This window comes from Ranitomeya imitator, chromosome 7, assembly GCF_032444005.1.
Source record: "Ranitomeya imitator isolate aRanImi1 chromosome 7, aRanImi1.pri, whole genome shotgun sequence".
Classification (NCBI taxonomy): Eukaryota; Metazoa; Chordata; class Amphibia; order Anura; family Dendrobatidae; genus Ranitomeya; species Ranitomeya imitator.
Genome location: NC_091288.1, coordinates 171,318,927 through 171,333,245, shown reverse-complemented (window position 1 = coordinate 171,333,245; position 14,319 = coordinate 171,318,927). Strand labels below are relative to the sequence as shown.

Genomic DNA, 14,319 nt, shown 5'->3' with positions numbered 1-14,319 from the left:
TCTGCCCCACTGTGTCCAGCATTTCTGCCCCTGTGTGTCAATCATCCTGCCCCCCGGGCCCCCCTGGATCGCAGCTCTCAAAGAAAAAAAAAAACACGACTTCTTACCTGGCCATGCTCCTGCGCCGGGCGAAGATCCCCCCAGGCTCCACACAGACGCACTCGCCGGGCCCGGCGGCTGACAATGACATCAGACGCCGGCGACGCCGGCGAGTGTGCACTGCGGCCCTATTCAGCTGCCAGCCTCAGACTGGCTGGCGGCTGTTAACTATTGACGTGCGGGCACGGGCCCGCACGCCAATAGTGTGCCGCTGCCGCAGCGCCTGCAGGGGGGGCCCGGTGACCAGATGAGATGGGGCCCGATTCGGGCCCCCTCTGCTCACCGGGCCCCATACGCCAGTCACGGCTGTCATGCCCTGATGGCGGCTCTGCTTGTGGTTATTGTCCTGCTGGAAGATCCATAAATTAAGACACAAACTGAGCTTTCTGACACTGAGCACTACATTGCGAACCAAAATCTTTTGGTAATCTTCAGATTTCATGATGTCTTGCACACAGTCAATGCACCCAGTACCAGAGGCAGCAAAACAACCTCAAAATATCTTTGAACCTCCACCATATTTGACTGTAGGTAATGTGTTCTTTTCTTAATGTTTACTGTAAATAGTAGCATGATATCCTTTACCAAAATCTTGGTCTCATCTGTTCACAAGAAGCTTTGCCAGAATTATTTTGGCTTACTTCCATACATTTTGGCAAACTGCAGTCTAGCTTTTTCATGTCCATGTGTCAGCAGCAGGTCCTCCTGGGTCTCCTGCCATAGCATTTCATTTCATTCAAATGTCAACGGATAGTTCACGCTGACGTTGATGCACCCAGAGCCTTCAGGACAGCTTGAATTTCTTTGGAACTTGATTAAGGCTGCTTATTCATCATCTGAACTATCTAAGGAGATTAGATACAGTGCAATGGGTTGCAAACTTCTTGATTATGGTACTCACCGTAGACAAAGGAACATCAAAATCTCTGTAGATGGACTTCTAACCTTGAGATTCTTGATATTGTTCAACAATTTTGCTTCTGAAGTCTTTAGACAGTTCTCTTCTCTCTCTGTTCTCCATGCATATTTTGGCACCTACAGACACACAATGAAAAGATTGAGTCAACTTTTCTCCTTTTTTCTGGTTTCAAGTGTAATTTTCATATTGCCCACATACTTGCCACATGTAAGTTTCAACAAGCATCACATATTTAAGGCAAAGTTATTTGCCCATAAATTTGTAAAAATGCCAACAGTTTTGTCTCGCCCATTTGTGGGTTTTTTGTGAATTTTTTTTTGTTATTCCAATACACACAAAGAAAATAAACATGTGTATAACAAAACATGCATAATTGCAATAATTTTCCTGGAGAAATACTTAATTTTCTGGAACAATTTCAAAGGTACCAACACTTCTGGCCATGACTGTATATACAAGACATCCAACAGTTTACAGATGTCTGTATGCTACATATCCAACAGTCTCCCGAGATCAATATACCACACATCAAACAGTCTACAGACGTCTATATACACAACACATTCAACAGTCTACGGAGATCTAAATACCACAAATCTAACACATTACAGACATACTACAAATCTAACCAGACATCCAACAGTCTATAAACACCTATATACCACACATCTAACAGTCTACTGAGATCTATATACCAGTCATCTAATAGTCTATGGAGATCTACATACCACACATCCAACAGTCTACAGACACCTATATGCCACACGTCCAACAGTCTACGGACATCTATATGCCACATGCCACACATCCAACAGTCTACGGACATCTATTTCTGCTAAGCATTATTTCTCAAAACTCTACATAAAATTCTCGATAGGCACTTACTTTTATCAAAATGTAACTAAGAACCTTGTGTTCAGTTTTAGAAAGTTATGCTTAGCAGCAGTAAATCACTGTAGGTTGATTGCTTCAATTCACTGCTAATTTTGTAATTTTCTGTTTATATAAAAATCAATAAAATATAACCTTTATTTCACTATTAAAAGGTACACACATACAAAAGACAATCACCAATTAGTTATATACAAATCTAAATGGACAAGATGTATCCCTGTTCAGTTTCTCACTTTTATCTTACCTTGCCGGGGAGGCTGGCACCCTACACCTGCGCATTGGCAACCCCGCTCAACGACGGCTCTCCCTTCTTGCTCTAATAACACTATTGTCATGATCCAGACCGGGTTTTGAGTCCTGTCTTCTCTTTTCCCAGTCTGATCATGTCAGGGGTTAACTTTTCTCATCCTCAGTCTGGTCTCAGGTTTGCTATTTAGCCCTGCTGTGTCCTGCAGATCATGTCAGTTATAGTTTCTGCGTAGTGCTGCCTTAAGTTGACTCTGATTGCTCCGATTTGTCCTACTGCATTTGCTGTCTGAATCCGTGTCTCTGTTTTCCCCTGTTTCCATCTTGACTCAGTGTTTCCCTTTAGTGTGCAGAATCCCCGGCTTGATTTGGCATGTATCTTGACCTGTTTCTGTCAGTTTGTCTTTTGGCTTATCTGCTCCTGACTGTTACTGACCCCCTGGCTTGTCTCTGACCTCGAGTTTGCGTTTTCCTTTGGTACAGCGCTACTGTCTAGGATTTTACCCTGCTTGTTTGGACTATTCTGAGGCCACCTGTGGTAGCCTCACTGTTGCACTGAAGGTTAGCTCTGATTAGGTGCAGACCTGCTTCCTCTCTACTGCCATCTAGTGAAGCTTGCAGCTACCTGCATTGGAGCAGCATGACACCTATGACAGGAGGGCTCAAGAGGGTAAATCGAAAGGTACTGGTGTAGTACTATTGAAAAAGGCACACATATAAAAAAAAGAGACAAACTCCAATTATATATATGCAATTCTAAAATGACACTGTCTATCCCTGTCCAGATTGCAGGAGGCCAGGTCATGACCCAAATATTCTGTGAAGCCGTGCTGTTGTGATGGATGCAGTATGTGGTTTAGCATTGTCTTGCTGAAATATACAAAGCCTTTCCTGAAATAGATGTTGTCTAAATGGGAGCATATGTTGTTCTACAACCTCTGTGAATGCTCAGCATTAATAGTGTCATCCATGATGTGTACACTGCTCGTGCCATCGGCATTAATGGAGCCCAGGGCCGCCATCAGGGCATTACTGCCCTGAGTGGCATATGGGGCCCGATGACCAGAGGGGGCCCGCATCGGGCCCCGTCTCTTTTCCTCATCGGGCCCCAGTGACAGAATTCTGCCGCTGCAGAAACTAAACCTGTGTCCTTGACACAGGTTAAGTTTAACTCTTATATCCAAGGAGAACTAAGAGTCAAAGAAACTGCCAAAAATAACGTAATCAATCATATTCAATCTTTATTAAGAACAATATAATATAATTAAAATTAGTACTACATATACAATGACATGTGAAAAAATCCGTGAGTACATCAAAAAACAGTAGACCCTGGATCAGGACCTCATCAAATAGATATATAAATATCATGCAGCAAATGTGCTATAATAACTGGTACAGATCCACTAACAGACCGTGGAGTTAGGACTGTCCACTAGAGTAAGTATACACCGTACTAATAGTGCACCCCAGCAATTAGATCGCCCGACCAATCAAATGTTTGTAATAGTAGCATATATACGTTAAAGTAACATTCAAGGCTTTAATTACCCATGGTTGGTGTGTCCGGTCCTGTCCTGGTCCCTGTTGTTTACCCCAACGCGCGTTTCGCGTCTAGTGAATACCGCTTCCTCAGGGGGCGTGGCCTAATTCGGATCTCCATCCGGTTTATATGTGAATCGCCGCCAATCAGGCGACGATTGTGCCGGTGTTAGTGCGCATGAGTGAACCGCATCCAGGCGTTCCAGCCCATCCGCTACGTCAGCATCCTACTATCACGTGAGCGGGCTAGCGCTACGCCCGCACCACGTGACAACTAATCGCCGGCAAGCAGAGGGCCGAACCCCAGCGGCATATAAAGTGTCAGGTGCTAAGGAACAAAGTGACAAGTGCCCAATGTGAGTCACAGTTTATAACTAGCCATAAAATATAGCTGATTAACCCATTATGATAAATCTAATCCTCCATAACGGGACACAGTCCACCCAAACCCTGGACTATAGTTCCAATTAGAGGAAGATACAAGAGACACAATTCATATGCCTAATAGTGCAAACACCGCTGAAAAAATGAAAAATAAAAAAATGAAAAAATGATGGTGAGTCATTGCATAATGTGGTGATAATATACTATATAAAATCATCAATCCACATGTAGATCCCGCAACACCAGAGAAACACATGAACAGAAACAGGATAGGTATCTATATATATATCACACCAACACTGACACTAATGATCCATATCCGTTTCTTGTCTACCCATCAGGTTATCTGATAACAACCGTATACCAAAAGAGTGCCGACATTGGTTACTATAACCTATAGATGACCGATGACACATATGTCATTAAATGACGTTATATAGTCCATAAGTTGTTCTTGAGTCACGGTTTCTTCTGATTCCTTTAAATATGTATTCTTGTGCCATAATCATGTAGAAATCCCCGATAGCGGAAAACATGCGGAAAGACTCAGACTCACAACACTAAAAATTGAAAGACAGAGAAACAAATTAAAATCAATGAATAACGGCAAGTGACAAAGAAAGAGATTCCCGGCATAATCTATAGAAATGATGAGAAGCCCTGAGTCTCATTAAGACCCATGGGAGCCATTGTACCTAATAGGGTAATCCAACGGCACTCCCGCTGTGCCAAGATGCGCTTCACATCACCCCCTCTTATGCCACAAATGACATGATCAATACCTCGTGCTTGAAAGGTTTTGGGATTACATCCATGAACTTGTCTAAAATGACGTGGTATCGTTTTCAACAGTGACATGTCAGTCACTGTCTTTGCGGCCATTATGTCGCGTACGTGCTCACGTATGCGAGTTCCCAAACGTCTAGACGTTAGACCCACATAAATTTTCGGGCAGCCACATACCGCATAATAAACTACCTGGGTCGTGTTACAGTTTATATGATGGTTGATAGTATAAGTTTTACTGCCGTCCACTGAATCAAAAGTAGTGGTCCGGCAGATATTTGGGCATGTGATACAGTTTCCGCATGGAAAACATCCTTTAGGCGGTCCACCCGAACCAAGGTCATATTTTGTTTTTTTAGGGGCATAATGGCTAGAGACTAACAAATCTCTCAAATTTTTGCTCTTTCTGGCAGTCATTGCGGGGTAATTAGTAAGGCATTTTGAGAGCGTAGGATCACTTCTGAGAATATCCCAGTGTTTCTGGAGACATCCCCTCATTGTGGACCACTCGCTATTATAGGTTGTAATATAGCGTATAACATCCTGTTGTTTCTTTCTTTGATTACTACCACTTGAACACAGTAGTTCATCTCGTGGTGCATGTCTAGCTCTCCAATATCCCTGTCTAATGCTTCTATTACTATACAGTGGGGCAAAAAAGTATTTAGTCAGTCAGCAATAGTGCAAGTTCCACCACTTAAAAAGATGAGAGGCGTCTGTAATTTACATCATAGGTAGACCTCAACTATGGGAGACAAACTGAGAAAAAAAATCCAGAAAATCACATTGTCTGTTTTTATAACAATTTATTTGCCTATTATGGTGGAAAATAAGTATTTGGTCAGAAACAAAATTTCATCTCAATACTTTGTAATATATCCTATGTTGGCAATGACAGAGGTCAAACGTTTTCTGTAAGTCTTCACAAGGTTGCCACACACTGTTGTTGGTATGTTGGCCCATTCCTCCATGCAGATCTCCTCTAGAGCAGTGATGTTTTTGGCTTTTCGCTTGGCAACACGGACTTTCAACTCCCTCCAAAGGTTTTCTATAGGGTTGAGATCTGGAGACTGGCTAGGCCACTCCAGGACCTTGAAATGCTTCTTACGAAGCCACTCCTTCGTTGCCCTGGCGGTGTGCTTTGGATCATTGTCATGTTGAAAGACCCAGCCACGTTTCATCTTCAATGCCCTTGCTGATGGAAGGAGATTTGCACTCAAAATCTCACGATACATGGCCCCATTCATTCTTTCATGTACCCGGATCAGTCGTCCTGGCCCCTTTGCAGAGAAACAGCCCCAAAGCATGATGTTTCCACCACCATGCATTACAGTAGGTATGGTGTTTGATGGATGCAACTCAGTATTCTTTTTCCTCCAAACACGACAAGTTGTGTTTCTACCAAACAGTTCCAGTTTGGTTTCATCAGACCATAGGACATTCTCCCAAAACTCCTCTGGATCATCCAAATGCTCTCTAGCAAACTTCAGACGGGCCCGGACATGTACTGGCTTAAGCAGTGGGACACGTCTGGCACTGCAGGATCTGAGTCCATGGTGGCGTAGTGTGTTACTTATGGTGGGCCTTGTTACATTGGTCCCAGCTCTCTGCAGTTCATTCACTAGGTCCCCCCGCGTGGTTCTGGGATTTTTGCTCACCGTTCTTGTGATCATTCTGACCCCACAAGGTGGGATTTTGCGTGGAGCCCCAGATCGAGGGAGATTATCAGTGGTCTTGTATGTCTTCCATTTTCTAATTATTGCTCCCACTGTTGATTTCTTCACTCCAAGCTGGTTGGCTATTGCAGATTCAGTCTTCCCAGCCTGGTGCAGGGCTACAATTTTGTTTCTGGTGTCCTTTGACAGCTCTTTGGTCTTCACCATAGTGGAGTTTGGAGTCAGACTATTTGAGGGTGTGCACAGGTGTCTTTTTATACTGATAACAAGTTTAAACAGGTGCCATTACTACAGGTAATGAGTGGAGGAAAGAGGAGACTCTTAAAGAAGAAGTTACAGGTCTGTGAGAGCCAGAAATCTTGATTGGTTGTTTCTGACCAAATACTTATTTTCCACCATAATATGCAAAAAAAATGATAAAAAAACAGACAATGTGATTTTCTGGATTTTTTTTTCTCAGTTTGTCTCCCATAGTTGAGGTCTACCTATGATGTAAATTACAGACGCCTCTCATCTTTTTAAGTGGTGGAACTTGCACTATTGCTGACTGACTAAATACTTTTTTGCCCCACTGTACCCCCCTTGCTTGAAATCTGACTCTAAGGTCAGCTGCCTGTGCTTCAAACTTAGCCGTAGAAGAGCATATCCGCTTCATTCGAAGGTGCTGACCAACAGGGATGGCCCTAATGGTGCTATACGGGTGACCCGAGTTCGCATGTAGCAATGAATTGACCGAGGTGGACTTTCTAAAGACATCCGTCTGTAAATACAGATTTTCATCCACCTCAATTTTGATGTCCAGAAAGTCCACCTCAGTCTTGCTTGTCTTGTACGTCAACTTGATGTTATATTCGTTCTTATTTAAATCTTGCATAAAGTTGTGCAATGCGTCCTCTGGGCCCTGCCATATGATGAGCAGGTCATCGATATAACGCAGCCAGCACTGCACATGGTCCACGGCCTGCGGCCCCCCTCCGCCAAAAATCTCCCTCTCCCAATACCCCAGGAAGAGATTGGCGAAGGAAGGCGCACAGGCCGCGCCCATGGCAGTGCCACGCTGTTGCAAATAAAAAACATCTTTAAAAACAAAAAAGTTTTTAGTTAAAATAAAAGTCAACAGATCCATGACCAGCTCACACATGGCACCATCCCAATTACTTGCACCTAAGAAGAAGCGGACAGCCTCCAGCCCGTGTTCATGACCAATGCACGTGTACAATGATTGCACGTCCGCAGTGACAAGACTCATGTTATCTTCAAGTTGTATCCCATCGATCCGGCGGAGCACGTCCGACGTGTCCCTGACATAGGAGGGGAGCGACTCCACAAGTGGTTTTAGATAGTAGTCAATGAATTTACACACCGGGTCGCTCAAACCCCCCATGCCAGAGACAATCGGACGGCCCGGCGGATCGATGGGATTTTTATGAATTTTAGGAATAAAGTACAGAGTGGGAACTCTATGGAATTTGGTAAGTAAGCCATCCAATACCTTCTTCGTGATAATGCCTCTATCATGGGCATCTGTTAATATCCATTCAAGTTCATGGAAGAAGGCATTGGTAGGATTAGAGTCCAATTTTTTATACGTTTCTTTGTCCCTTAAATGTTTAAACGCCTCTTTTTCATAAAGTGAGTTGGGCCACAGGACCACATTTCCCCCCTTGTCTGCCGGTTTTATCACTAGATCATCATATTTTTGTAATTGTTCTAATGCTATCCTTTGTCTGGATGTCAAATTATCATTGTTGCGTCTTGTGGATATATCTTGAAATTCTTTAATGACCATTTTGGTAAATATATCCACTGCAGGACACAGAGACAAGGGGGGAAAATTAGTGGACCTGGGCCCACAATCTCGTGGAAATGTACTCACCGTGGACGTCTGTTCATTAAGCAGATCCTCCAGTGCCATTAACGCCTCCCTCTCAATGTCATCACTTGTTTGAATACAGCCATCTTTTTCAAAAATTTTTTTGAAAATTAGTTTCCTTGAAAAGAGGAACAGATCTTTGACAGCTGTAAAAAGATCGAATTTATTAGTCGGAGAGAACGTCAGACCCTTCTGTAAAACATCCAGTTGATCATTAGTAAGAATGTGCGTAGAAAGATTTATTACCTCCAGTCCCTTTTTATTTTTCTTAGCTGGTTGACTGGTCTGGAGATTCTTACGTCTAACCACACTCTTATCATGATTTAGGCCTGAGTTGCGCAAATCATAAAATCTGGACTGTGTTGGGTTCGACTCCTCACTTGATGTGACTGACTTCTTCTATTCCATCTATACACCGTGTTAGATTGCTGATCGTTCATGTCGCGTTGGAATTTCTTAGATTTATTGTCATAAATTTCTTTCTCCCATCTACAAAATTCACTGTCTAGTTCGACATTAAATTTGGTTAGGGCTTCACATGATAAGTCTTGTTTAAGTTTTGTTTGCAGTTCTTCAATTTTTTGATCAAGGGCCTCGAGATTATTTTGATTATTTAGTGCTAAAAGCTCCATAAACCCTCTTGAGCATGTTGTTGCTAATTCCTCCCATTTCAAGCGAAATGTGGTATCCTCAACCTCAAATGAGGGGAATATCTGAACACGGAGTCCCCGTGGTATGAGTCCCCTCTCTAAGTACTTATTCAAAAATGCACGATTCCACCATGTCCTGAGGCGCTTATTAAGATGGTCTTTTAATTGTCTAAAAATCTCCTGCTTGCCCCTGCCGTCACCCATCGAAGATGTACCAGGATCATCACAGAATACATCGTTTAGTTGTGTCAGCCACGTCTGTTCACGGGCTTTGTAATCCATAGTGGAACTGACTTTAGATACTGTAAAACATAAAATAAACATGTGTATAACAAAACATGCATAATTGCAATAATTTTCCTGGAGAAATACTTAATTTTCTGGAACAATTTCAAAGGTACCAACACTTCTGGCCATGACTGTATATACAAGACATCCAACAGTTTACAGATGTCTGTATGCTACATATCCAACAGTCTCCCGAGATCAATATACCACACATCAAACAGTCTACAGACGTCTATATACAACACATTCAACAGTCTACGGAGATCTAAATACCACAAATCTAACACATTATAGACATACTACAAATCTAACCAGACATCCAACAGTCTATAAACACCTATATACCACACATCTAACAGTCTACTGAGATCTATATACCAGTCATCTAATAGTCTATGGAGATCTACATACCACACATCCAACAGTCTACAGACACCTATATGCCACACGTCCAACAGTCTACGGACATCTATATGCCACATGCCACACATCCAACAGTCTACGGACATCTATTTCTGCTAAGCATTATTTCTCAAAACTCTACATAAAATTCTCGATAGGCACTTACTTTTATCAAAATGTAACTAAGAACCTTGTGTTCAGTTTTAGAAAGTTATGCTTAGCAGCAGTAAATCACTGTAGGTTGATTGCTTCAATTCACTGCTAATTTTGTAATTTTCTGTTTATATAAAAATCAATAAAATATAACCTTTATTTCACTATTAAAAGGTACACACATACAAAAGACAATCACCAATTAGTTATATACAAATCTAAATGGACAAGATGTATCCCTGTTCAGTTTCTCACTTTTATCTTACCTTGCCGGGGAGGCTGGCACCCTACACCTGCGCATTGGCAACCCCGCTCAACGACGGCTCTCCCTTCTTGCTCTAATAACACTATTGTCATGATCCAGACCGGGTTTTGAGTCCTGTCTTCTCTTTTCCCAGTCTGATCATGTCAGGGGTTAACTTTTCTCATCCTCAGTCTGGTCTCAGGTTTGCTATTTAGCCCTGCTGTGTCCTGCAGATCATGTCAGTTATAGTTTCTGCGTAGTGCTGCCTTAAGTTGACTCTGATTGCTCCGATTTGTCCTACTGCATTTGCTGTCTGAATCCGTGTCTCTGTTTTCCCCTGTTTCCATCTTGACTCAGTGTTTCCCTTTAGTGTGCAGAATCCCCGGCTTGATTTGGCATGTATCTTGACCTGTTTCTGTCAGTTTGTCTTTTGGCTTATCTGCTCCTGACTGTTACTGACCCCCTGGCTTGTCTCTGACCTCGAGTTTGCGTTTTCCTTTGGTACAGCGCTACTGTCTAGGATTTTACCCTGCTTGTTTGGACTATTCTGAGGCCACCTGTGGTAGCCTCACTGTTGCACTGAAGGTTAGCTCTGATTAGGTGCAGACCTGCTTCCTCTCTACTGCCATCTAGTGAAGCTTGCAGCTACCTGCATTGGAGCAGCATGACACCTATGACAGGAGGGCTCAAGAGGGTAAATCGAAAGGTACTGGTGTAGTACTATTGAAAAAGGCACACATATAAAAAAAAGAGACAAACTCCAATTATATATATGCAATTCTAAAATGACACTGTCTATCCCTGTTCAGATTGCAGGAGGCCAGGTCATGACCCAAATATTCTGTGAAGCCGTGCTGTTGTGATGGATGCAGTATGTGGTTTAGCATTGTCTTGCTGAAATATACAAAGCCTTTCCTGAAATAGATGTTGTCTAAATGGGAGCATATGTTGTTCTACAACCTCTGTGAATGCTCAGCATTAATAGTGTCATCCATGATGTGTACACTGCTCGTGCCATCGGCATTAATGGAGCCCAGGGCCGCCATCAGGGCATTACTGCCCTGAGTGGCATATGGGGCCCGATGACCAGAGGGGGCCCGCATCGGGCCCCGTCTCTTTTCCTCATCGGGCCCCAGTGACTGAATTCTGCCGCTGCAGAAACTGAACCTGTGTCCTTGACACAGGTTAAGTTTAACTCTATTGCCGCGCGGGCCAAGGCCCGCACCGCAATAGTTAAAAGCTGCCAGCCCGTCGGAGGCTGGCAGCTGCTGTCAGCACGCACGTCGCCGGCGTATGACGTCATTGTCATTTGCCAACAAGAGCGCACTTGAACTGTGCGGAGGGAACTTCACCGCAGGAACGCTGCAAGGTAAGGAGAAAGTTTTTTTATTTTTATTGAAAGCAGCAGGGGGGCAGGATGGGAGACACAGGGGCAGAATGGGAGACACAGGGGACAAGAATCGAGACACAGGGGGCAAAAATGGAGACACAGGGGGAAGAGTGGAGATGCACGGGGCAAGAATGGAGACACAGGGGGCAAGAAGGGAGACATGGGGCAGAATGAAGACACAGGGGCTAGGATGGAGAAACAGGGGGCAGGATGGAGAGAAGAGGCAGGAAGGAGACATGAGGCAGGTTGGAGAAAGATGGGGCAGGATCATGGGGCAGAATGGAGACAAATGGGGCAGGATCATGAGGCAGGATGGAGACAGATGGGGCAGGATCATGGGGCAGGATGGAGACAGATCGGGTAGGATCATGGGGCAGAATGGAGACAGATGGGGCTGAATCATTGGGCAGGATGGAGACAGATGGGGCAGGATCATGGAGCAGTATGGAGACATGGGGCAGGATGGAGACACATGGTGCAGGATGGATACAATGGAGACAGATGGGGCAGGATCATGGGACAGATGGGGCAGGATCACAGGACATCACATGGGTGCAGAATGGATACTGATGATGGCAGGATGAAAGAACATGTGGCTGGAGCCTGGAATGAGACACACGGGGGCAAGGATGGGGGATATTATTACCATAGGGGCTAATTAAGGGATATTATTACTGCAGTCATGTATTTATTTTATTTTTTGAGTATACTGTTTTAAATGGGGTGGCGGTCCTGTTACTGCGTAGAGCGACACTATGTTGCCTTTTTTTTCTTCATCTGGTGTAGTGTAGAAGTTGGGAAAAAATTAAGTAATGTGTTATGCAAGCGATGCTCTAGATAACTGTGTTTTTTCCTGCAGAGACGAGCCCTGGCTGGAAGAAGTGATGGCGGTCTGTGCTGGATGAAGTTGAAAAGCAAAGATGAAGGACTTCACCTAGAGACGTCACTGGTGAGTCAGTGTGTTACCTTTACACTGACACTATACACTGTATACTATATACAGTGGCTCTGTGTACAATGTCACCAGTGATCACTGTATTACTTTTACACTGACACTATATACAGAGCTCCTGTGTATAATGTCATTGATTACTGTATAACCTGTACAATATATACAGCGCTCATGTGTATAATGTCGCTATTGATCACTGTATTACTTCTACACTGATACTGTATACAGAGCTCCTGTGTATGTCACTGGTGATCACTGTATTACTAGTACACTGTACACTATATACAGAGCTCCTGTGTATAATGTCACCGGTAATCACTGTATTACCTGTACACAGACACTGCATACTAAGTACAAATCTCCTGTGTATAATGGCACTTATGGTGATATTAGTATTGCTTTTTAATAAATAATCAGTATTGCAGTATTCAGTCACTATGTGGTGGTAATGTTTTCCAGCCATAGTGTGGTGGCATTTGCTCCTTGTATGTGCTATTATTTGGTCACAATGTGGTGGTAATATGTGGTCTGGACATGGTGTGGCAGTATTTGTTCCTTGTATGTGGTATTACAGGTCAGTATGTGGTGGTAATATGGTGTCTGGTTATGGTGCGGTGGTATTCGTCCCTTGTATGTGATATTATTGGTCATTTTAAAAATTGAAAAATATATAAAAATATACCAAAATTGTATTGGATATTTTAACAAATGAATAATAGGATAGAGTAGAACAGTGCTTAGCCAAAGAGTCTACCTTGTCATGGTGGCGGCTTAAAAAAATCTTTTAGCCAAAACAAAATCTGCTGGCTATATGTGTGATCTGGTGATGGGAACTGTTAATGTGTGTTTTTGGTGAGAAGGGAAGTTTTCCCAAGAGAGCGCCGTGGGGTTGTGGACAGTTCAAGGGATTGAGCCTGGGCAGAGTCTCAAGGGGTCCCCAAAAATGTTGCCAATATGGGGCCCCGAAATTCCTAGTGGCAGCCCTGATGGAGTCTAACACCATGAGAGATGCCAGCTTTTAAACTGTGTGCTGATGACGAGCTGGATGGTTCATTGTCTCGAGTCTACAGGGCACTGCATCCGTGGTTTCCATAAAGAATTTCACATTTTAATTCACCGTTTTCATTCATTATTTTTTTTCTTTTTACATTTTACAAAGCATCCCAACGTTTTGGAATTGTAGATGTACTGCATGTTAATAACCCCTCTAAATAATGATAAAAAATAATTAACTAAATAGGTCCAATGTTTCCCAATCTTCATGTATTCTAAGCTTTGTCTTGAATTACTTGCATGTCCTGAGTAAACTATTGTTTTAGTAACGGGAAACTTCTAAATCTGATTGTATTGCCAAGGTTTCATTAGATATAAACATTACATCAGATTTTCATCATTGACCATTCTAAGAAAAGAGGAAAACACTTCGACTTAATTCTTGCCTGACTTTGCATTAACGTACACTTGTGTTGCACAAGCCGAGGCGGATATTCAGATGTGTTTTGTTGAAAGTGTAACTCCTACCGGAACATTCATTTGTCTGATTCTTGTATTTTGCAGTAACTGTTCTGTCACCTTAAGTTTCTCCGTGCTTCCCATGGAATACCACTTAACAGACCTTGCAAATGTCACACACTACATCATTGAGGAGAAGCTAATGAAACCACTAAGAGAACTGTACAGCGTGAATCCTGTAGCGGAGTATTACCGGTTTAAACGAAGGATGATGGAGAGTCCATTCGAGTGTAGGTGACACTTACTTGGTGCAGTTCCATACAAGGTTGCCAACCATCCAGGACAGTCCATAAAACTAGGTCACTTTTT

The 14,319-nt window shown here is 43.1% G+C and overlaps 1 protein-coding gene across 1 annotated transcript in view; it reads left to right on the top strand.

The window, feature by feature from the left end:
* LOC138646122 (uncharacterized) overlaps nucleotides 1–14,319 on the top strand; it is a 437,282-nt gene that overhangs the window by 399,146 nt on the left and 23,817 nt on the right. The window contains exon 68 of the mRNA XM_069735585.1: nucleotides 14,056–14,240. Within this exon, the coding sequence (XP_069591686.1) occupies nucleotides 14,056–14,240 (185 nt within the window). The remainder of the gene's footprint in view (nucleotides 1–14,055; nucleotides 14,241–14,319) is intronic.